This window comes from Telmatherina bonti (genome assembly GCF_933228915.1).
Source record: "Telmatherina bonti genome assembly, chromosome: 6".
Lineage (NCBI taxonomy): Eukaryota > Metazoa > Chordata > Actinopteri > Atheriniformes > Telmatherinidae > Telmatherina > Telmatherina bonti.
In genome coordinates, this window is record NC_136624.1 from 3,195,909 (window position 1) to 3,221,477 (window position 25,569).

Here is a 25,569-nt window from a genome sequence, read left to right on the forward strand (position 1 = left end):
TGACCCCTCCTAGATGGCCGAGCTTCTCACCCTGCCCCTGTACATTTTTTAGTAAAATTTGTGATCTAGTTCTTTTGGTCACTACCCACAGTTTATGACCATGGCTGAGAGTAGGAGGATAGATTGGCCGATAAATCCAGAACTTCTCCAGTCAGCTGAGGTCTGTCTTCACCACAACAGATCAATGCAGAGTTCACATTACTGCAAATGTAATAAGAGTCATATATCTTTTATTTTTTTTATGTTTGAAATTCCACCAAATCCTGATTTAAGTCAGGAAATCTCCACTTTCTTTATGTTCTTTATGAGTGTGTGGGCGCAAAGAATTTCTTTACTTATTAAAAAATCTTTCTGTTCAATCAAAATTAGAAAATGTCATGATTTTCATAAAATCAATAATTTATTAATATTTTAGTCAACTTCATCTTATTTCCCAGGCAGCAGTTTTTCTCCTTCTTTAATGGGAGGGTGTGAATACATATGAGGACGACTGTAAATGTGTCTAACAAGGATTATATTCCACTGAAGTTAACGTCAGCTTGACAGGATGAGCTGTCAGCCAGAGGAGAGCTCGTCTAAACCGCCTCCTCACGTTTGTCGTTTAGGTTCAAAGGAAAATTGAAATAAATCTAATTTAAATTACTAGCACCATTTTATGTCATTTTCAACAATATTTTTGTGTTTTGTGGAAGAATGGGATCAGTAATTAGATAATTAATGAAGTAATTAGTAATTTTGTTTATCCTGGATAACCCTGACCACCCTGTACTGGTCAGACAGCGGAGTACCTTTTCTAAAAAGCTCAGACAGCTTTGCTATCATACAGACTGTTTCAGGAAATTATTCCTGCCCACCTCAATAAGACTGTTCAATGCCTCTTCCTTGTGTCTAAGATAACATCAGGAGTGTTACCAATGTTATTTATCTCCTCTCAACTGTTTTGCAAATACTTTTTGGTTTTATACTGTTCTGTTGTTTTGCTATAAACACAATTGTATACAGAGGCTGCAACTACTAAATTTCCCAATTTGGGATTATTAAAGTACTTTTTTTCTATAAACTTGGCATAGTACTTGCTAGGCAAGTACTAGGACTGGAGCAACATGGGTAATTCTCGTATACTAGATAGACCGTCTCATTTCACTGACAGTAAGGCACTTGGAAGTGTGCAGACCCTGAACTGAGACTCAGCTTCAGTCTGCACTTTGCTGTCTGAGAGAAGGTATGGGAAATTTTCCTGCCAGTAAATAAACAAGTGTTTTGTTATTTATCTGTACAGGTGGAATGTTAATTATTGTAACTTCGGAGCTGTAGACACACAGACACGTGAGGTTTTTTGTGCATTTTACAAGAATTTGTAGCACTCACATATACCATGCAGTTACAAGGTCTTCTTATGTGTCTGCTCATAGGATGATGACCAACCTGTATGAAGCAAGTTGCTTGTAAAGGCACTTTTGTGTTTGTTTGTACAGACCACCATGACAGAACAATTAGCAGCTGTCATGGTCCAGATGTCTTATTCAACGTCACAAACACAACACAGATGGCACAGAAATTTACATGTATGGACATGGTCAGGAAGATCAAGACAGGACAGTTTACATGCCCATTACACAAACGATGCAGTGATTCACCTGTAGATATCCTGCTACATCCTTCCCCCACTCCTGAACAAGATCCAAAATACTTCAACTCCTTCATTTGAGGCAGGGGACCAGACACCCTCCTCCTGTTGAGGACCATGCTCTCAGATATGGAGATATTGATCTTTATCATGTGTAGCAACCGCCCAAGACCGAATTAACCCCCGAATCAGATAAGAACTCAGGACTTTCTACGTCAAAAGGAAGTCCATCCACACATCTCCAAAACAGAGCTCAATGAAAGCCCTAAAAATCAGATCCATCATAATCCAGTAGACAGGCCTCCACGTTAAACCAGGAACCCTGCTGGTTTTATCTTGTTCCTGGTAGGAAATGTCTACACAGACAGACTGTGGCACCCCTTTTGAAGTTGGACCCTGGTAAGAGCCTGTTGTCCATCACCCCAGGAGATCCCTCTGTATCCACAGCACACAAAGACCAGATTATTCCAAGACTTTAACCGTTTTTCAGATGTGAAATCCACAGAAGTTAGCAAGTTAGTTAATTTCTGTGATTCCTTGGATGGAGCAATGGCGCCATCTAGCAGACACCCTCGAACATGTTGAGATATGCATTTCAGGCTGATTAAATACACTGTGATTAACATTATATGCTGTTGTTATTAACGATTCTGACTCAAAGTAAGAACTTGTTGTGTGGAAATGATTTCTTGACCCACCAGATCCGTGGAAAGTGAAAATCATCAATGAAATGCATTTGAAATGTCTTGTTAACAAACTTTTTCCCCGTTTGACAGCAGAAAAACAGTTTTTAAGGTTCATGGTTATAAGAATCATTCATACTTCTTATCTATAAGTGGATTTTATAGACATGTTTTGAGGTTGGAAAAATGTTGAGTTTAATTCCCAAAAACTTAATATTTTGACCAAACTTTCAGACCCCATGTTCCTGACCACTGCGCTCTGATCTGATTGGATAATCTAAAGTCCAGAGCGCCGGGAAATCCCGGAACTCACTCTCACTCATTCTCTTGTTTTTTCCTTTTGTTTTCTCTTTTTTCCTCTTCTTTTGTTTTTTTTTTTTTTTGCTTTTCTCTTGTTTTGTTTTCCTCTTGTTTTTCTTGTTCTCTTTTTGGTTTTTTCTCTACGTTTTCATTTGATGGTTGCTTTAGTCGTGTTTTTGTCTGTCTGGTGTCGTGTACGTTTTTTATTACAGTAAGCTCGCTCGACTGCTTAACACCAGAAACTCATCCAGTTCTGGCTGAACAATTTTTTTGCTTCTGACACACCATCAAAGCTGCTCTCCTGGCCCACGAAGACTGTGACCAGTAATGTACGGACGACCCGAACGTTACTGCTCCAGCTGATCCCAGGACTTTGCCGGCACCTGTGACCCATGGATTCTAATCGAGTTGGGTCCAGCTTCAGACGTCGAACCAGGCGGTTCAAGGCGAGCTCCTGACTTCTGCGGAGGTCCCCTTTGGACAAGTATCAGGACGACCACTGAATCCTTGCCCACTGGACCCAAGGTTCGGGTTCTCGACCACCAAGGCGCTGAAGTAAGGCCGACCCATTCTTCCACTGTCTCCGATCCAGCTGGTGTCTTAGCAGAAGCTGCCCTTTTTAAACCCATTCCCCCGGTATCCGCCTGATAGTCTACCCTGACATAATTAGTTAACTTCATTAGACTTGCCATCTTTCCAACCTTCCTAGTTGTGTAAGTTATGTAAGCTGCTTACATAACTTTACTTTTAATAATTTTATTTTACATTTTTGTTGTTGGCTAGGCTCGAGCCTTCATACTCTCACTCTCTCGCTCGTTCGCTCTCTCTCTCCCTCTCCCTCTCTCTCTCTCTCTCTCTCATTTTGGCTAATTCTTGGCTATTTCTGGTTTACATTATTAATTTCATTTGGTCCTGATGATTTTAACCGTTGTGGTTTTTAATAATGTGTGTTATATTTTAAGAAGTCGTGGTAGCGTGATCAATATTTGAGAAGTGATTTGTTCCCTCTGACGAGAACTTACAGTAAGCGTATTCTGAGACTGATGGTTATCTGTTATTAGACAAATATCATAGTCAAATTACGGTATTCCCTGCCTGACCGTAAAACAAATTTAGGGCTGGGTGGTGCCCCGAGATCGTCCGCTTTTCTAAGGACACAGCGAATTAATAATTAAAACACCCACTGTCGCTCCGACATTGGATCACAGGTTAACGTTAATAAAACACATGCCTGATAAAACCATCATCAGGAGGCAACAAATTCAACCATTCTACATTTCTCACTACAAGAGAGTTCAACTCTTCCAAAGGAGACTGGTTTCACTGGTTTCACATGAGTGGAGTCCTACTACATGTCACACTGGCTCCAGATCCTTTCCCAATGGATCAGAGTATTGGCATGCAAAGGGTCCCATCTGGGGCTGAGGGAAACTTTGATGTTTTTCATCAAAAGGTTACAATTACTTACAGGGGCCCCAGGACAAAGCCCTGGGCAGTGTCCGCGTTGTTTCCTTTGTTTACATTCTCACTGTTGCCGTAAATGTATGGAAATGCAGGAATGCTGCATCTAAGCCATGTTGATAATTCCCCACAAACCTTATTCCAGACATTTTGAACAGGTGGACAGAGCCATAGAGCATGTAAATAATTATCTACTGCGTTACATGTGCACTGTGTGCAGATCTCTGAGTGATTTAGACCCATCTTGAACATTCTTTGTCCTGTGTAATGTGTTCTATGAAGGATTTTGTATTGGATGAGTTGTAGATTTGAACTGTCTGTAATATTAAAAGCATTTAGACATATTTGTAGCCAAGAAGGTTGACTGAGACTGATAGATAGGTCTGCCTCCCATTTGGAAGTTGGCAAGGAATATGAATCATCTATTTTGGAAATATTTTTGAAAGTCACTTTGGGCTACGAAGTTCCATAAATTCTGCTACTGTGGGAGGAAGTTCCAAGTCTATTTGATGAAGGGGGAATTTCGTAAGTATAATGGATTTGAGTTGCTGATATTCTAGAAATCTGCTACTATTAATTCCATATTGTGTCAAAAGAAATTCTTCTGTTATGGATAATATGCTCTAAATAATGAATTCCTTTATTAATCCATTGTTTAAAAGTGATCACATTTTTCTAGAAGAATGTCAGGGTTGTTCCAGATAGGTGTGACTTTACATGGGATAATTTTTTTTTTTTTAAGAAATTCCCACCAAGCTGTCAGAGAGGTGCTAATGTTGACGCTTTTGAAGCACTTTAACTTTTTTACACTGAAGCTGAAGAATGGAAGATTAGAGATTTCCACATTGTCACAGAACGTTTGTTCTAAGTCTATCCATGGTTCATCTAATGGACTCGGTTTAAGCCATTTTAAGATATATTGCAGCCTATTTGCTAAGAAATAATGTTGAAAGTTAGGCAAGTCTAAGCCTCCCTGATCTTTAGGTTTTTGTAAGGTTTTTAAACTAATCCGGGGTGGTTTATTCTTCCAGAGAAATTGGGAAGTGTATGATTCTAGTGATTTGAACCAGGTGGAGGGAGGTTTCATAGGAATCATGGAGAACAGGTCGTTGATTTTGGGTAGAACCATCATTTTTATCGTAGCAACTCTCCCCATAAGTGAAATGGGGAGTGACTTCCAGCGAGTGAGATCATCTTCTATTGTCTTAAGAAGGTTAGTGTAATTACATTTTATCAGTTCTGAGAGCCTGGGGGGAATATTTATGCCTAAGTATCTAATGTTACCTGATTGTAAATTAGTGTTGGATGGATTTTTAAACCTGCAGTTAATTGGTAGGACTGTGCTCTTAGACCAATTAATAGAGTAGTCAGATAGTGATGAGAATTTATTAATTAGTGAGATTGTTTCAGATAATGATGTTTGTGAGTTTTGGAGGAATAGTAAAATATCATCGGCATAAAGGCTTATTTTATGAATTATATTTTTGGACTGGATGCCCTTTATAATTTGATTCTGTCGAATTGCAGCAGCTAGTGGTTCAATAAATACAGCAAAAAGTGAGGGAGAGAGTGGACAACCTTGTCTGGTGCCCCTTTGAAGATTAAAACTTGGAGAGGTTTGATCGTTTGTCCTGACTCTCGCATTAGGGGAGCTGTAGAAGATTTTGATCCAGTCAAGAAAGGAAGGTCCAAAGCCAAATCTATTTAAAGAAGCAGATAAAAATTGCCAGTTTACTCTATCAAAAGCCTTCTCTGCATCCAGAGAAACTATAGTTGTTTCCAGGTTATTGATGGTAGAGTAATCTATTATATTGATTAGCCTGCGCATGTTAACAGAGGAATATCTGCCTTTTATAAAGCCTGTCTGATCAGGGTGTATAATGAGTGGAGTTACTTTCTCTAACCTTGCAGCTAAAGCTTTGCAGATTATTTTAAGGTCTGCATTTATCAGTGAGATGGGTCTGTAGCTAGATGGAAGTGTGGAGTCTTTGCCTGGTTTTAACAGTACAATTATGCTGGCAGAATTCATGTTTTGGGGTAAGTAGCCATTTTCCTTTATTTGTGTCACCATTTTGAAAAATGTAGGGGCCAGTGTTGTCCAGAATACTTGATAGAACTCTGCTGGGAAGCCATCCGGTCCTGGGGCTTTTTTACATGGCATATGTTTGAGGGCTTCATGTAGCTCCTCTGCTGTAAGGGGGGAATCTAAGGCTGTAACGTGTTCCTGCTGTAGTCCTGGGAGGTCTATATTATTAAGAAACTGATTTATGTCATTATCTGATGGATCTAATCGGGATGTATACAGATTTTTATAGAAGTCTCTAAAAATGCTATTTATTGTGTCAGGGTCATGTAAGATATTACCTGCTGGATCTTTAACAGATGAAATAGTTGCTCTTTCTTTGTTTGTTTTTAGTTGACTGGTTAAAAATTTTCCAGATTTGTTGCTGTGTTCAAACCTCTCCAAGCGTAACCTTTGCACCAGAAACTCCGTTCTCTTATTGATTATTTTGTTTGATTCAAGTTTAGCCTTCCTTATTTGGTTCAACGTTTGTTCATTTGGTGAAGCTGTCATGGGCTTCTCCTGGCCGTGATTTGTTTTTTCTTTTCTCCTGGATTTTTAGGTGGGGCTGAGCAGGTTTCCTGGAGGCTCAGGGCGGAGTCTGGAGTACTAATGGAACACACCCGCTGCTCATCTGGCACTGCTATTTAAGCACCTGCAAGCGCTCCAGTCTCTGCCAGATTATCTCACAGTACCTGAGCATAGCCTCGCCTCGCCTCGCCTCGCCTGGATCCACTCCACCAACCCCAGAGTTATTTCCAGCTGTTCTGCTTGCCTGCTCGCCCTGCCATCTTGTTCACCACGCCTGGGAACTTGACTACCCCCTCCAGCCAATCAACCACCCCTCGTCACGGTAAGTTCCATTTTGACAAGAACCTATCTCTGAGACTTCATTCCTTTTGGACTCCACTAATTATCTTCTCATCCTAGAAATACAACCAGGACAGAGAACACCCAAGCAATTCTACTTATGTTTGCAATAAATTGTGTTCCTACTCACGTGCTGTCTGCATCTTGGGTCCAAACTAGTGTGGCAGATTTTCCCTGCTGTGACAGAAGCACTGTAGGCATCTTCTAATGATTTAATTCTTAATTCTAGTTCTGATATATTTTAGTTTTCCTTCTTTTTTTATATGATGCAAAGGAGATAATTTTTCCTCATTACCGCCTTACCTGCTTCCCACAGAACAGATCATACACACCAACGAGCTGCTAAACAGGAAATAAGCTAGCCTAGAATATGAGTGGAAAAATGTATATTCCTTGATATTAGGATGAAAAGACCGCCATATATCGCAAAGACCAAGTTCCTCCACATATTGTTTAACAATGTTTGTAGACTGCCAGTTTCTATTGTTTTCTGAATTATTCATCCTGTCTACGGGACCCATTACCACATTAAAATCTCCTCCTATGATAAGTGTGCTGTCTGAGTGTTCTGAGACAGTTTTAAAAAAAGGAATGAAAGAAGGAGGAATCATCCACATTTGGCCCATATATGTTAGCTAAACATAACTTCAAATCTTCCTTCTGTATCTGTGGTTCTGTTGATTTCTGTGAATGTCACTTTTCTATTTATCAAAATGGCACCCCCTCTCTGTCTGGAGTTATAGCAGGCGGAGTAAACATGAGGAAACTGGGATGTAGAGAGAGCATCCACTGAAGTATTTGTCATATGAATCTCCTGTAAGAACACAATGTCTGCCTGTAGATCATTTAGCCTGTTAAAGATTTTTAGTCTCTTCTCTCTGGTCCCAGCTCCGTGAATATTCCACGCGATAAACCTAAGTACTGTCATGCTTGTGGTGACAGGGTAGGTGTTAGATGCTTCCACTTGATGTGAATAAGTGTGTGTAAGTATGTATGCCGCGTGGTATGTGACTGTGTTGAATGTGACTAAATATGTTTGAAATAATAACAGTGTTTGAGAAGTATTGTGTGATTGGTCGGACATTTGAGGTGGGCATCAACACAGAAAAGCGTGAAGCGAACAGTTGCGACCTCCACGTTTTTTCTGTTGCAGGTAAAACGAATTGTTTTGATAAGACTGGATCGAATCCTATTGTCATGCGATGTACATATAGTACCTTGGTGATCGACTGGTAGATCGCGATCAATGTATTGAGCACCCCTGTTCTAGAGAGTTCTTCTGGATGGGGGAGAGGCTTACAGAGAAGAGTAAATTGTATGTCTCTTCATCTACTCAACAAAAAACTTCAATAACTCCTAAAAAAGTCATTAGACCTGTTGACAGCCAATTTTCTTTAGTCACTGAAAGGGCCAGAATGTTAGCTAAATATTTTGGCAAAATCCTACATTTTTCACAGAAGTTTTCTGTGTATCACTGTAATTATGTACCAGGAAATTGCAAATGAGAATTGATTCTCACACCGTTAAAAATACAGGTAACTTTTTTTTTTACATATTGTGTCACGGTAAATACTGAACAGGTTTGACTCCTCGGGCCAACTGTGTATCATAGATTAACCTAAAATACATGATTTTGGCCTTCACAGGGAAGCCAAAGCATCTGAAGATAATCCATGCATGCCTTAACGGTTACCTGCCTGTCCTGCCATTCAACCTGCTCAGCTAGTCCTGCCTGCTCGCCTGGATTCTCTTTTTTTCACCAGATCCTATTTGCTTGCATTCTAAGATACTGCTGAGATCACTGGACTTCCATTATCTGGGCTTCCCATCCATTGTTTAATAAAACAGTTAAACCCAGAGTATTAACAAGTTCCTTCGGTTAATTTCCTCTTGTGACACTAAAATACCCAGTCAAAGGTCTGAGCCAGGAACCTTTGTGCTGTGAGGTAAAGTTGATATTAAAAACCCCACAGTGCATGAGTCAACATGCATAACTTAAAGATTATAATGTAGAAATGTAGAAAAAAAGTTTAATTTTCTCATTTATCCTCACAACAGACAGTTTCTAGAAACCAGTTTCTTTTTTACAGACGTGTTGCACTATTCAAATTAAAGAGAGTAACAAGAGCTTTGTCATTGTAGCAGAGCAATAAGATTAAAGGTACAACTCCACATACTGTGCAAATGATCAGTAGATATCAAATAAAATAGAAGATAATGAAACAACTGACAATAGTGCAAGAAATTATGAAAAAGGAGCAGTCCAATCCTCCAGCCAATGCTCCTGCACAACAACTTTTTTTTTTTCCACTAGTCCTGTCTTGTTTTCGGTTTGCAAAAGGATAATCCATTTTCAAAAGAAGAGTGGCTGTTTGTAATAATCCTACATTACTAAGCAACATTTATGACCGCAGGACTGCAGTGCGCCTGGACCCAGCAGGAAAACACAGCCCACTGAATGGAGTGTGTGTTCACAGTCCAGCTATCTGTATGTGTTAGAGGCATAGAGGGAATATTGTACCTTTTGTACAACAGCTTTATAAGGACTGGAGGCACAGCCAGACCCATCTAAATGTGAATGTGGATGCTCTCTGAATCTATATGTGTGTATGTAAAATTGTAAGAATGTTTGTGTTGTTTATTATGGTTTATAGTGTGTTGGGAAACTTGATCCGAACAGAACCATCCACAGGCTGTTTCAGACAGAAAATTGGGAGGGTTGAGGTCCAAATTACACTTGGTGAGAGAAGAGAAAGCTGCATTTGTTTCCTGCACTGTGTGTTCAGCTTGTTACAGTGACTTAAGTGTGTGTTGTGGACTGTAATGACTGTGCTCAGAATGGCTTGTTTTTTTTTGTGTTTTTTTTTTTTTTTTTCCCCTGATTTAGCCAACTATAGAGCAGCATCATTGTGACATGCCCTTTGCTACGGCTGCCTGCTCATTCTCTGACAGTCTTCAGCGACTATTGCTCAAATCTCTGCTCGCTGTCTTCTGGCTGGAATGGGTCCGACCCGTCACACCTTCTTCTCCTCCCTTCTCACTGGACAATTGGTGCTCCAGTCACTGCTGGTTCTACCAACCACCTGGACAGAAAAGACACCTCGAATCCTTCAGTCAGTGAAAACTGCTTCCTCAGGAGTAGGATGTTTCTCAATTCAGGGTCTGCCCACCTCCAGGTGCGCAGGCTACGTAGGTGATAAAGTGTGCGACGTCATCTGCGTGCAGCTGAGTGTACTGTCCGTAAAATGAGGCGGCCTATGTAGTGTACGAGAATTACCCATAGTGCTCCAGTCCTCTGTTGCCTAGCAACTACACATGCCAAGTCTATGTAATTATTGATCCCATTCTTCCACAAAAACATGAAAATATGTTTAAAATGTTTAAATTATATTTATTTTCATTTTCCTTTGTGATTAAATTACAAACGTGGAGGAGGTGGTTTAGATGAACTAACAGCTCATCCTGTCAAGCTGACGCTAATTTCAGTGGGGAAAAAAAATGCTTGTTAGACACATATACAGTCGTCCTCATATGTATTCATACCCTCCCATTAAAAGGAGAAAATCTGCTGCCTGTGAAATAAGATGAAACTGATTAAAGTAATAATAATTTAAAGTTTTATGAAAATCTTGACATTATTTTCTAATTTTGGTTTAACAGAAAGATTTTTTTGAAAGCACACGAATATGGTAAAATGCTATGTTAGACCACTCATAAACTAATATTTTTTTAAAAAAAAGAAAAAAGTCTTGTGATGTTTCCAGTCCAGTCAGGTGTTTTCTGTTCCTCCCAGTCAGACTTCTGCACCTGTCGACAGGTATTTTGTCCCACTGTTCATCAGAAAAATGCTCTCATTAGTCCAGGACACATTTGTTTGTTTCTTTAACTCATTAAATGACAGCGTCTTATATGACTGGATTATAAATGATCACGTTTAATAATTGTTCCTTATTCCAGTCTCCAGTTATCTGAGTGACTGGAATAAATTCAGCCTTTTCTTTAATGAAAGGAGATGAAGACATCTGAGGACGACTGGAATGAAATCCATTGTGGTTATTGGACACAATGTCCTCCCAGCTCGTCTGCTGGGACAAATATGTGTGTTTATACATAGAAATAGATAAATAAAGGGTCTGGCTGGTGTGGTACCTACACCGTCGCTCTGCTGCTCATTCTGTTCTATCAGGAACGCAATGAATTCTGGGATAGGAGAGGGCGCTGAGGATGCATCTCTGGTATCCTTCGTTTTAAGCTGATCTGGAGCCAAACGAAGGGCGGATTTGAAGGGTGGACTGGAAGGAGCCTCTGATGGCGAACCACGATGACGCATGCAGCCGACGAATCCGCACTTCGAAGGGTGCAGACCCTGAACTGAGAAACACCCGTAGTCTGCCCTCAGCTTGTATCTTTGGACTTTGACTATTATGTGATTTCCCGTGAAGATTGATGCCTCCGATTTTTTTTTTCCTAGTTTAGTTCCTTTGTTTGCAGTTGTTTAGTGTTGTTTTGTGTGTCACCAATAGTGTTAAAATTACTTGGGTGTGAGTTAAGGTTTAATTGATAAGTTTTGTTTTATGGTTGTTGTTGTTAAGCCCTTATGGCTTCTCTTTTAGTTAGTTTAGAGTGGAGTTGGGATAGTTTATTGGCATAGAGTTTAATATTTGTATTTCTCTTTTTAGGCAGTTGAAGCTGCTTTTGTTTGTAAATATCTGGATTTGCAGGCCTGCTTTTCTGTTTTCCTTTAACTGGGTGTTTTTGAGTTATTCTGGTGTTAAGTTGTTTTTAAGCAGCATCGCTAACCCCAACTCTTTTAGTACGGTTTATTTTTATTTATTTATTTATGGTTTTTTTTTACCATGTTACACCTCATCTTGTAGTCTGACAAAAAAATCTATTTTGGTCCATCATCCAACATCTTGCTGCAGTTTCTTTTGCCCGGCTCATTTACCATAGCAGAGTTGGGTCTTAACACCCTTTAAGCAATATTATTAATTCTATCTAAACTAAATGGTTGCCTGTGATCAGCAGAACATCAACACAAGAAACACTGGTACTGCGTGCAAACCCACAAGTTTTTTCTCTCCTTCCTCTGGGAGAAATTAGCTTTTGATTAAATACAGTATTTCACTAATCCAGTCATCATTAAATTGGATTAAAAAACTAAATTAAGTTGTAATGCTAAAGGATTACACGATTGCACCTGATCTGTACAGTATTCCCGGTTGCATTGCCGCTATAATCTCTCCAAGAAATGTCTACACCTTTTTATTTCCTTTGCAGAATAAAATGAATATCAAAATAATAAGTGTTAAAGTTCATTCATCCATTCATTATCCTAACCGCTGAATCCGATGAAGGGTAGCGGGGAAGCCAGAGCCCATCCAGCAGTCCCCCCGGCGAAAGGCAGGGAACACCCTGGATGGCTTGCCAGTCCATCGCAGGCCTAAGAGTTAAAGTTGCTGAGGTTAAATTAATTCAACTAACTTTAAAGTAGCCTTAATGATATGTGGAAACTGTTTTAGAGGGAGGTTAAACCTGTCTCATTAAAAGAAAAATCTTTTTTTTAACAGAAGTTTTTGAACTGGTCCCAGATCTTTATCAGTCTATGTGAGAATCCATGCTCGGCAAAAGTAGACATGGTGGTGTGTTTGGTTGATCGCTGGTGTTTAGAGGCTCTGCTAAGTGGCATCTGGCCACTGCCAAAGCAAACAAAAACCTGTGTGTGAGATACATGCGCGCCTGTGTGCAGACATGTGAGCAAGCGAGTTGCTGCTAAGTGCCACTCAGTCAGCCAACACAAATAGGCTTAATGAGAAGCAGCTCCTGGGACAGCGTAAGAAAGTGAGGGAGAGATGGGTGAGACCCGGCCAGGCCAAAAACACTGACCCTGCTGTGCCTCTGCATGGACTTAAAGGACCCAGTGTTTCCCTCTGTCCTCCTCCTATAGCTGGACCATCACCCTCATCAGCCTCACCCCTCATTCCTCCATGCTCCTTCCTGTGCCAGCTGAAGTGTAAGAGGTGGGGGGGTAGAGGTGACTGATGGCAATTATTAGCACATCTATAGCTGTGTGTGGGGAACAGAAGGCAGTTGTACTGATCCAGTTTGTCCACTCAAATGTATTGCTAGCAGTTTGTTTTAGCAAATAAACACACAAATATTTAAGGTGAATTTTGTCATTTTGGGCCTCAAAAATTGTCACCACAATGGGGCAGAGTTTTACCAGAAGAAGCAAAACGAGAATTATTTGCACATTTAGGTGTCTGTCTGTTGGAACAGACAACAAAGAGGAAAGAGAACAAATTTTATGTTTTTGACTGTATTTTGCATGCAAATCTGTTCATTTTGAAAGCAGAGTTTGATTTAATCTAAGGCAAGGTGTCAATCTGACCCCCCATTGGTTGCTTTATTGTACATTTCAGTCATTTGGCAGATGCTTTTATCCAAAGCCATGTGAAATGGGATTCTTTGAGCCAGGGGGTGGTGGTCTTTGCAATGCCGCAGCTTTTATTGATAAAATGTGTCAAAATTTCTCCCTCGGGGATGGGACACTTAGAAACAATGGAGAATGCTATAATCTTCACAAAAAAACATGATTGAACATGACTATGTTGTCATCAGAAGATCATTGTTTTGTCCCACCCATCCTTCCAATCTTCAAAGCATCCAGTGAAAATCCTCCGAATTAAACTAGATGTTACGCCGTAGCTTTTTTTTTTTTCCACCAGTCTAGTCCAGACCAAACTGGAGTCATAACACCTGCATTTTACTCTTGTCCACCATTCCTACATATAAAGCAAAATCAGGCTTTTGGTCACAAGAGGAGGTCAATAATCTGATTAAATGACATGTCGTAATGACACCATCTCCTTTTAACTTGTCCAGTATTATGACAGCAGAAGGATGGTGTGGCTGGCTGCTGTATTGTACTGAACAAATTTGCTTTGCTGAGAGGAGCGTTATGGCATACGCTTCCTTTTAAGTCTTTTATTTTGAAATGAATGTTTTGCTAAATTAACCTTTAAATGCTGGACCTGGTTCAGCAACACCATCTCCAGAACAATCTTCCTGCCCTTCTGTCTCTCTGCTCTGTAAAAATGTGTCTATCCTTACATAAGAGCAGACAAAACAAACCAGCATGAGGCCATTTTAATATTTGAGACTAGAAAAGGAGACAGGACATAAAGCTCTAAAGTCTGTCAGACACCAAGAGGATCCTCACGCTGAGAGGTCAGTGGCTGAATGCAGATGTTTAAGGATTTGGTTAATCTTTTCAGACTGAAGAAGCTGGGCATATATTGCTTATTTTAATAAAGCCCTGGTGGATTTAGATTAGTTGCTCTCCTGTCTTACTCTGTTTGCTGAGTTTTGTTGGTAAAAGTAAAACTACAACTTGGGAGATAGTGTAAGTGAAGATTCATTCTTAAAGCTTGTAAATGACCTTGTTCATACTTGCTTTGTGGTGGAGCTGGTTCATTTGTGTTTATGTCCGGTCCTATTATTGATACAGGTTAAGCCTTTATTTTGGAAGACTTCAGAACATTGAAGTGACATAAACTGGCCGCAGTGGCAGCATGAAGTGTGTAAAAGAAGGTGCCACATGGTTACAAAGGGAAATTGCTAAAATCAAAGCACAAAGAAAAGCTACTTTTGGTCTCTTAGCACCAGGTTGATGAGGGAACAAGGTCAGTATTTGTGTTTTGTTATGGAAGTGTCATTTTGTTACATTTTACCAAAGTTTACCGTGTTGTGCAAAGTCTAATGGTTTTTGGCCACTAGATGATGCTCACGCGCTTTGCTAGAGATCATACTCAGTCAGAGATGTACAGTTTAAATCTGATGTTTATGCAATTTAAATGTAAATACAGTTGCAACATGTGGGTCATTTTGTTTTATGAAACAAAAAACAATGTTAAAATGTTTAATAAATATACGTGGTAACAGCACCACAAAAAGAGATCGTTAAATTGGATTTAAGGAAAGAATTCACAAGTTGCAACAAATAAAGTAAAAACAGAGAAATAAGGGTGCTAATTGTATTTTGTTAGCTTTTGTAGCTCTGATGGTGTGTTCACATGCACGGCTGTTCAATAAAGGTTGTGAACCATCAGTTTGAGAGACCATCTTGTCCGTTGGGGATGCTACACCGCTCACAAGCATGACTGGGTCTCTTACAGTCACCAGTTTAAAATTTGTAATTTGCCATGAATTTAGATTCAGATAGAATTCAGATTTAGAACAAGTTAATTCACAAAGAGGGTGATGAACGATGATCTCACCAAGCTGATGGCAACGCAGCTTAAAGGGGTTGTCCAGGAGACAGGCAAGGTCAGAACCAGGAAGCCAAGCCAAGGAGAATCCAGGGACAGAAGGAGATCCACAACCAGGGAAGCAATCCAAGAGTAATCTTCCGGGCTGGTGAGTGAGTTGGGGTCTGGGAAGGGACAGATGGAAATATGCTGCAAGCAATTACGAGTCCCACAAGGAGTGAGTGGACAGCTCCTGTTTATTAAGCTGGAAGATAAATAGGTAACAGGTGTGAGTGATCAATAATCAGGACACGGGCTGCGTAGGAAACCTGCCAGTCTCCTGCTGTCCCTGTGGTCCTGAAAATGGTCTTGGATTTTGTGACCATGGGCTCTTTTATAAAGTCTGACAGCTTAGTTCTGCCTGGCTCTTGCTGTTCTGAAAGCAGCTGTGTCTCCAGATCTTCCCTCCTTAGTCATCCACTGTTTCTCATTCGCCCTTAACATCCTCCCAACATCCTCCATACATTTTTTAATGTAGCCTGATACAGTCACAGAAGTCTCTGTAGGGGATGTTTCTCTAAGTCTCAGAAGAATCTGGACCATTTCTGGTAAATATGCTCAGTGGTCAACATGTGCCATGTCTGGTGATATATGGACACATGATACTGCATGAGGACACATATTGTGTCCAGATACAAGGTGTGTCTGACTTTTGTCATAAATGAGCTCCGAATATGATCTGCAGTCATCTCCGGAAGTATCTGTGGTCAAGATACTAAAAAGAATCTGAATCCTGATTTATCTGTAGGGTATATTTCTCTGTGCCTTATAAAAATCTGTGTATTGCAGAATTGATGGTGGCTGCTTGGGTTTGTGTGTGAAGGAGTGTGGTGGTGGTGTATGTGTGGGGGGCAGGGGTGTATGTACGTGGGAGTGGGTGGTGCATTTGTGTGGCGGGTTGGTGGATAAGTTTAGATGTGGTGGATGGCGGGGTGGGATGGAGATGTGGGGTGTGGGGAGGGGTGGCGGAGGTTTGGATGTGACGGGGGGGTCAGGAGGATGGTTTTGAGGGTGGGCTGAATGTGTGTGTGTGGATGGACCTGTATGTGTAGGTGTGTGTGCTGAGACAGTGGCGGATGTGTGTGAAAGTGCTGATGTGTGGACAAGGGGGGGCTTCATGTCCCCAGGTGGGGGTGTCCTCTGTGAGTGAGGGGGCGGTGGACCATCGGTCTGGGATTCTCCTTCTGCATGTGGTGGGTTGGTCCCCTCTTGGGTCGGTGATGACTCTCTGGTTAGAGTCGCCGAAGGCTCTGGTTACGGGGACGGCTGTCCCCGGCTTGTCCTGGTACTTGGGAGGCCCTGGGAGGGGGGGGCATGCCCAGTGCCGCGGGCGGCTCACCTTCTGGAGGAAAGCTCACTTTCCTCCAGACATATATATATATATATATATATATATATATATATATATATATATACGTGTGTGTGTGTGCATATATGTAGGTGGGTATGTTATGTGCATATACGTGTATGCATTGATCTCTTTCTCTTGTTTTCTCTGTTTTCTTTTCTGTTCTCTTTCTGTTCCTTTTCTGTCCTTTCCGGTCCAGCAGCATAAACTCTGTAATCCGAATAATTATCCAGAACAAATAGAAAAATAAAATAAAAATCAAGAAATACAAGGTGATCAATATATCTATAAAAGCTCCCCTTTGCAAAATAAATTTGCTCAGCAGAACATCCAGAACATCAGTCTGCTTGCTTAAATGTCGGACAAGACAACAACAACAACAACAAAAAGGATAATAAATGAATGTACTGTGAAAAATTCTTGACTTGACTTCAGTATTCACAGAGTTTAGCATCATCTTGATTTACAAGAAGCTCAGGTAGCACAGGTGTGCATCTGGTATGAAAGATGAAAAAACACAAATAAATGACCAGCTTTATGGGCATTTGTTTAGTTAACTTGCATATATTTGACAACATTTACACATAGCACAAATACTACAATAATCTAACATGGTAATAACATGTTATACATGTTAAACTCTGAATCTTGTCCCTCTCCTTCATCATCATCTTACACTATCACAGGGTGGTACAAATCCTCCCCATCCTTTTCCTCACTTGAAAACTGTAAATCTGAATTTTCCTCTGTGACGTGGTATTGAATCCTCTCTGCTCCAAGTAGTTCTCCTACAACAATGTGCCGTCATCAAACACACGAAAATACTCCTGGTGTCCACTACAGTTGATGTTCATTAAATGGCTGTTATCTTAAAACAGAAATATTAAATTGTTCTCAGATGTAAAGAAAAAAAAAAAAAATTAATTAATTTAAAAGGTGTGTTATTTACACGTTAATGAACAATAATGTTTTTAATTATCAATGTTAAATTAGCAATAGATAACAAATATTTGACTTTCCTCTTTCCACAAAATGTGGTTGTGGTGACCATCTTGATAGAGAAAAAAAGTAAATTTTCCAGGATGCAAATGCAGCACATGACACATCACTGGAAAGCCCAGGATGTCCTCTACAGAATGCTATAGGGCTTGATAGGGTAACTCCAAATACTTAAAGAAGATACAGGTGAACAAAATGTCCATCACAAAGGACATAAATGAATGGGCCAGGTCTCAGGAGGATATGCGGACATATAAAGTTATAATTAACCTAGCAACTATAGCTACCTTCACACATAGCTTAGCTTCTTCTTACTAGCACGGTTTATTCCATATGCTAAATTGTAATTTTTACATACTACTTTGCAAAACAACAAATATAAATAATTATAATTTTCAGTGTGAGGAAGAACCTGTTGCGTTAAAAGTTACTTACCGGTTCACTTGGAGCCATAGACCATACAGTCTATGCTTGGAGCTGAAATACTGGATATCATCACAAAGCTTGTAAATAAAGTTTGAGTCTTGTGAAGGTAACAGTTCCGCTGTGTTTACAGGATGGGAGGGGTGAGGAGTGACTTTTGCTCATTACTGCCGCCTGCTGATGGTTTGTCAACATAGCAGCTCTGTGGTTTTGCTCACTGTCTGGCATTTGTCACCTAGTGTTGGAACGAATTACCTTGAAATCTTACATACTCTTGCCTTTAAAGAAGGGGGACAGACTGTGATCCCCTGTAGTTGGAGCACCACCCCAGTCTGCCAGTCCAGAGGTATTGTTCCTAATGTCCATGTAATTCTGTCAGCCAGGACAGCCCCATAGTTGCGGTGCCTCACCGGGAGCAACTCTAGAGTCGAGAGAGAGTCCAGCCCTTCTTGAAGGTACTGGTTCCAGAGCCGAAGCCATGCACTGAGCTAAGTACAACTATATCTAGCTGGGAACGCCCCAACCACATGCACCAACTCCGGCTCCTTACAGGCTCCTATTAGAATCTGCAGCTGAGGATCAGACCGCAAGAGTGCTCACCAGACTGCCCGCCTGCGGCTCCTGCTCAGCTCACACTGCACTTGACCCATGGGTGGTGAGACCGCCAGGGGGCAGGAGGGGGGTGTCATGTAACCCAGCTACCACACATTTGCCCTTGTGCTCAAATCCCAGACCTGGCTCCAGTCCAGAGGGGGACCCCACTGATCCGCATCTGGGCAAGTAAGCCTTTATTCCTGTGTTTGGAATCAAATTAAAGGTCTAAAGGAAGGAGGAGGAATGTTTACAATACCTTGTTGAAACTATCATACCAACAATGCAGAAAGTTCTACATTAAAAAGGGGGTCCAACCCAGTTCTGACAAGTGGCAGGTGAGCATAAATATTCTTCAGAAACTCTTTTTAGTTTGACTTCTGGAGTGAACAGACCTAAAAAAAATCATTTTTCTTTGGGAAGTTTACTCACAGTTCACTAGACATCAGAGATAAAGATGGAATTCCTTCTTGTATTCTTTACACTTAAACATTGTATTCCCTGTACATATGAAGCAACAAAAGTAAGAACTTTTAAAATATTTCCTCGTCCAAAAGTGTAACAACTGGACTTTCCCTTGACAGAAACTCCATTCATGGGTACGTTAGCAAAGTAAACCAAAAGGTTTTTTTTCCAGAAAAAAAGTTGAGGTTTCTGGAAACAGGCCTTAAAATATAATAGCAGGAACCAGGATTCATTCCAACACATTTTCATAACTTTTCCCCTGTAAGATTTGCCCTTCAAGTCACATTCCCAAAGTCAGGCCCTGTATGATTTCATGTTTGACAGAATACTGTCTGAATGTAACTACAGTTTGAAATTGGTTTTATGCACCAGAAGAGAACTGGCTCTGCTTAGGAGGAAATACCCAAACAGATGTTTGGTTGACCAGGAAAACCGTTCCAAACAAGTCACAAGTAAAAACTCTCATTCAGTGACACACTCCTTCCACTTAAGAACAGCTAAAAGAGAAGAAAACACCATCAACAAACTAGTGATTTAACTGAAACTGGTCCAACAGGACCATTCTGTAGAATGTAAAGGTTCTCACTACCACAGTACTAACTATAGCAAACCCTGCAAGGTGATTATTCATTTCAACAAGAAACTGCATGTGAGTTGGCTGCATCATGAATCAACATCAAAGTTCTGCTGTGAGCAACCAGTAATATCCTCCAACAATGTGATTATTTCCTCAATTTTAATGTAATAATAAAAAAAAAATACAATACTTTGCCAATACTGTCAAAAAGTTGTTTTTTTTTTTTTTTTTAAATTAACAAGACATTTTGCCCTAAACCCACTATATTATGTCATTGGCCTGAAATGGATAAAAAAAAAAAAATAAATAAAAAAAATAAATAAATTAAAAAAAAAACTGTAGTCCATGATGTAATTATTAAAGAGGACTGCATCAATAGAAAATAAAATGTTTTTTGTTAACTTTTGCAGTTCATTCATTAAAAAGTAGTGAAGAGTTCTCACATTGATTGGCTGCTCTACTGCATCCTCTCTCTTCAGTTATGCTGGAAGAACCAATCTCTGAATTATTTGTTTTTATAAAGTCTTTATTAAATACATTCGGGCAAATTTGGCATTATTAGTCATCATTCTGTTGCAGTAAAAACAGAACAGACCTTGTGGGAATTTGGAAAGCTCCACCCTAAATGAGGCTGCGCTGTTTCTTCCTTCTCCTCTTTCACCTTCTCTGTTTACATTGAACTGTTCATTCTGAATCGCCACTCAGGACCTGCTGGAGCTGAAGGGACTTTTTCTGCTTGTTTCTCCGTCCAGACTTCTGTTTTAGACCCCCCGACTGAGGCGGAGAAGGACCAGCCCGGAGGGTTAAAGAAGAGACTAGCTGGACGTGGAGGGAACGCTACCAAACCATGATGGTTCTGCTTGTTGCTTTGGTGGCATGGATGAAACTTTGCTGGGCTTTTAATTTGGACACGGAGAAGCGCGTGCTTTTCACTGGACCGCCGGGGAGTTATTTCGGGTATTCAGTGGAGTTCTTTGGAAACTCTTCTAGGTAAAATCTTCAATTTCACTCTGAACTCTGGAGTTTTGAACATGATTCATCATCACTTTGAGACATTTTAGCAGGGTATTGCAGACACTTGAATCCGTTTTTCTTTGTGTCAACACCAATCTGTAATTTCCACACACCAAGATGTCAGGGCATCACGAGCCAAACTCTGGCTGGCAGGAGAGGTCATGAACAGGGATGACAACACAATAATGACAACATTTTAAACTTCAGTTCTGCTCTTTTTAATTGTTTGAGTCAAATGAAATTAAGATCTTTTTTCATTTATGTGCACTTTCATGTCTTTTAAGCTACAAATACACAGTCTGGAATCCAGCCCAAGTATGATTGGAAACAGACATACAAGCCCAAGCCCCCCTATTCTCTGTGTGTGTGTGTGTGTGTGTGTGTGTGTGTGTGTGAGAGAGAGAGAGAGAGTGATATTCCAGAGAGAAGGGGGTTACCCTCTTGAAAACACAAATCTTACTCTGAATATGGGTCCACGGGGGTGTTTTTCTGAGGATGTGCTTAGTGAGATAATGTGTTGTCACTTTTTCTGACTTCCTTTAGATTTGATGATCAGTCACAAACAGACATACTAAGTCATATTTTCAAAATATGAATGTTGGAAGTGTCTGAACCAAAGCTGATGAGCCCATGATGCTGCAAGAATGAGCTGGTCTCAGGCAAGGCTTAAGATTTAACAATCTCCGGAATGAATGGAAACACAGGTACCCTGGGATCAGTTTCAGATATTCTTAATGGGGCTATGTGAAAACATATCAGCAATTGCCTGGAGAAGAAAAAAATAAATTCTATTCCTGATAAAGATGCTTTAAACTCACACTGTTACGGTGTAACCATAGCAACGCGTTAATCAGCTGATTCAGATCATCTGGCTTTTGACAAGTGAAAAAAAGAAACTCGCTGGAGCTTGACGAAGGCATTTTTAGCATTAAAAGCACATTAAGGCCAACATAAAATAGTTCCTATGCTTCAACATATTTAGCAAGTTTAGAAAAAAGCAGAAATATTTCTGATAAAATGTTGACTGTGTGAAGTTCTCTGATGAACTCTTTGGTTCCTGGTGTTCCAGACTGCGTTCAATCTGTGTAAATCACAACTCTTTGGTCTTACTAATATTGATTTACTCTTTTATATTATTTCACCACTTTCGATGCAATATTCAGTTATTTTAGTTCTACACCCTTTTTTTTGTTTTAAAGATCTCATTTACATGTTCAGTTTTCTACGTAGGTCCTCAGTGAAGAAAGACAAGTTTTATTTATTCATTTATTTTCAATCTTTTTCTTTTTAAAACTTCAAAATGTTGTACTTGATAGATTTTGGGAAGATTGATGAGTGGGTCATTTATAAATACAGCAAGTTAGTTCAGTTCTACACACCACAGTTTTTCTTGTTTGGAAATGTATCGTTACGAGACTATAAAATGAGTTGAACTTGAAATATTGCCCTCACATATCTTTACTTTTTATGAACTGCAGAGGAGGCATTAAAGGATTTTTTGGATTTTCTAAAGAAGTAAACATTTCTACATGGGTAACCACAATAAGAGTAAAAATTATAAATCCGTTCAGTGTTTCAGAAAGTCTGGGTGAATTTCTTGTATTAGTAAAAATACCCTTGGATATTCCAATCTGAGGAACACCCAATCCCCTCGCATTTCTAATTGAATGCTTGTTTTATATTAAGATTTGTTCCATGTACCAAAAGAGTAAAAACAGAAATTCCACATGTATACTTCAATCAACCGTATAGGTCAGGTCTATTTTTTCTAATTCTTAGCAAATTGCTACCTAGTTTTCTAACAGTCTTTGTTTGCAAACAGACAGCAATAATGCTTGTCAAATATAAATATTTTTTGCTAAACTTTCAATAGGAAAGAGATTAATAAAACACTGGACGGATATGTATGTTAGTCTTGAATCACGTAGTATTTAGGGTATTTAGGAAGAAAAAGGTGTAGGCGTTTTCCTGGGAGGAAACTGATTGAGATTCTGTGTTTCCTCAGCTAGGCTTCTCATTGTTTCAAGGCATGTTGTGGGCTAAAAAGACATTAATTTAAGTCCATTTGTTCAGACTTAGCATTTCCTTGCTTGTCATGGTTATTACATTGGACAATGCTTTGCTTTGTTCCCAATGAAATGAATGTGTGTCAACAGCACAGACATGTTGAACATCTTCATGTGAATCCAGGCTGTTGTGTTGGGGTAAACAACGCAGCAGGGAAATGGCTTCGCTGAATATATTCTGCTGATGGAATTGTTTTTGCTGGTTGTCAGGTATCCGTAAAATGACTGTAAGAGGTTTTGTATATTTCCCCTTGTTGATCAAGTCTATTTTTTGAGACAAGCAGGTAACGATTGGGCCTCCAAATTCAAAAGGTTGTGAGAATTATTTATACATTGGTGTGTGTGCTGCTTTTTTTCTTCAGACTGAATACTCTCTTCCCATCTAACTACATAATTGCATATAAATGCCTTTTTGTCTGATAACCCAATACTAAGTGCTAATGAAACGGTCTCGCTGCCTCTGCCTGAGTATTAATATGGATCTGTTAAACAGAGACATTAGTTAATGATAAAAATACAAGGAAAAATGTGCAATATAACTTTGTTAATGTTCTGTCTGCAGCATCAAACCAACGGATGATTACACTCAAGCCATTCGATTATTTTCATAGGAGCTACGACTGGAGAAGCAGCCAAGCATAGTAAACATTTTCCAATGCTTCCAGTCTTCCAGCCATCGCAGCCCAGTTTAAGAAAACTTGCTGACAGGAACATTCGTTCACATGATCGTCTTGAGTACTTCCACAATTTAGGCAGTAAATTATGACATGACAATAGTTTACAATTTCACTTTGTTCATTTAGCAATAGGGAACCAGGCATATTAAGTGACATTTTCACATAAATGTGAAAACTGAAAGCCAGCCAGTAGACAGACAGGGGAGGAGTAAAGGATTTGATGCATCCCGCTGGCTCTACTTAACCTTTGTGGTTTTGTTTTTTTATGAATTGACAGTCATCAACATTGATTTTAAATTGGATTAATATGGGTTTCTTTTGATTGGATGATGGTGAATTGGCTTTAAGTTGCTTGAGATGACTTTGGTGTGAATTGGCACTGTATAAATAAAGCCTAATTGGACTAGGGCGGGGCAATATATCGAATATACTGGAGATATCGTGGCTAGTCCCCTGTGCGATATAGAAAATGTCTATATTCGTCATATTGGAGTATCCTGTTGTCACGCAGGTGTTTTTAGCTGTGGGCGGGGTTTCCTCCCTCCTCCTCGAGAGTTAAAGCAAGCGCACCTCGTTACGTACATAACGTGATGTACGTGCTACGTCATGAGAGGCAGCGTGGAGACACTTTCTCGCTAAATCTGGCGACTTCTTGTGAAAAGCGACAAATCTAGCAGCTTTTACAGGAGTTATTGGAGACTTTCCTGGTGTTTTGGCGACTGACTTTAAAGCGCATATTGTAAAGTTATTGTCAGAAGGAGAGTCTCTCCCCGTCTTAAAGCACTCAGTCGCTCCGGCTGCAGCTGCAGCCAGTCAGAGGAGCAGAGAGGACACCTGCACGACTCCACCTACAGTCACAATGAACAGCCAAATCCGCCACTGATCCCGCTCTGGATTACAGAGTGGGACGGAAATTACAACGTTTTTCACGTCACGCAAAAATAATTCATTCTATTTGATTACATTCACAGCCTCTGTCATTTACTCACCTCATCCACTGTGTGTGACACAAGCATATTTATCTGGCTCCTCATGTCTCTAGAAAGTACAGAAAGCAGTGGGAATCAAACCCTGAATTAAAAACTGGCTGAAGCCGTTTATTGGAGACGATACGAGGACATTCTGCCTGGATTATAAGACTGATTTCTACGCTAAACTCTGCGATTAAAAAAATACACAACAACTCAAAAACGTATCCATAAAGCAAAGCCTTATAATAGTTCATCATTTGAAAAGTCCCCCCTAGAGCACCTATTTTCATACGTTGCATTTATTACATCATGCAAAGTCCCTTTATTTTGTTTTAAAATGACATGTTTCTGCCGCTGCTTTAACTGTTCAATAAATACGGTTTTGATCAGTTTGCTTCGTTACAATTTCATCCTTTTGGCATGAATGTTTAAAATCAGCATATCTTAATGCAGTATGAACAGTTATGTTTTAATGGAGACACAAAATCATCTTACTGATGTGATTGTATGCACCAAAGCATTCATTCAAGGCTGAGGTAAATATCGAGATATATATCGTATATCGTGACATGGCATAAAAATATCGGGATATTACTAAAAGGTCATATCGCCCAGCCCTAAATTGGACTGAATTAAAATTTGACTGTCTACTCAATTTAATTCTAATTTATGTGCTAATATTTTTAAAGAAATATTAAGACCTACATAACTGAATAGTTTGTATGAGTGTTCACTCATCTTCTCAGCTTGTATTATTTATCCATATTTTGCAGGAGACACAGAGTACCCATGTTTAGTTTGTACTTTTGCCATGCAGATGTTAACATGACAACATGCAAAATTCATCAAATAACAGCTAAACACCAATATGAAAGTACTATCAAATATTGTGACCTGTATTTCTATTAGATGGACATTGCACGGTGTGAACATGGTTGTGTTTTATTTCAAATTCTCCATGTATTTTATAACACTTTCTGCAAGTTGCAAATAAATTTTTTACTGTAAAGGTAGCTAGCAAATGAGCTCCTTGTAAAGCTGTTTTGCTAATGTGAAAACATAGCTAGAGAATGATAATTTAGGGGTCATCATTCCATTCGCTTTGTTTTAACGACACTATAAGGAT

At 39.8% G+C, this 25,569-nt stretch overlaps 1 protein-coding gene across 1 annotated transcript in view; it reads left to right on the forward strand.

Annotated features, from left to right (window-relative positions):
• Window positions 1-20,508: 20,508 nt before the first annotated feature.
• Window positions 20,509-25,569, forward strand: part of LOC306757747 (integrin alpha-5-like) — a gene marked incomplete at its 3' end in the record, with an annotated part of 91,720 nt that continues 86,659 nt past the window's right edge. The window contains exon 1 of the mRNA XM_079242873.1: window positions 20,509-20,705. Coding sequence (XP_079098999.1) covers window positions 20,563-20,705 — 143 coding nt within the window. The 5' untranslated portion in view covers window positions 20,509-20,562. The remainder of the gene's footprint in view (window positions 20,706-25,569) is intronic.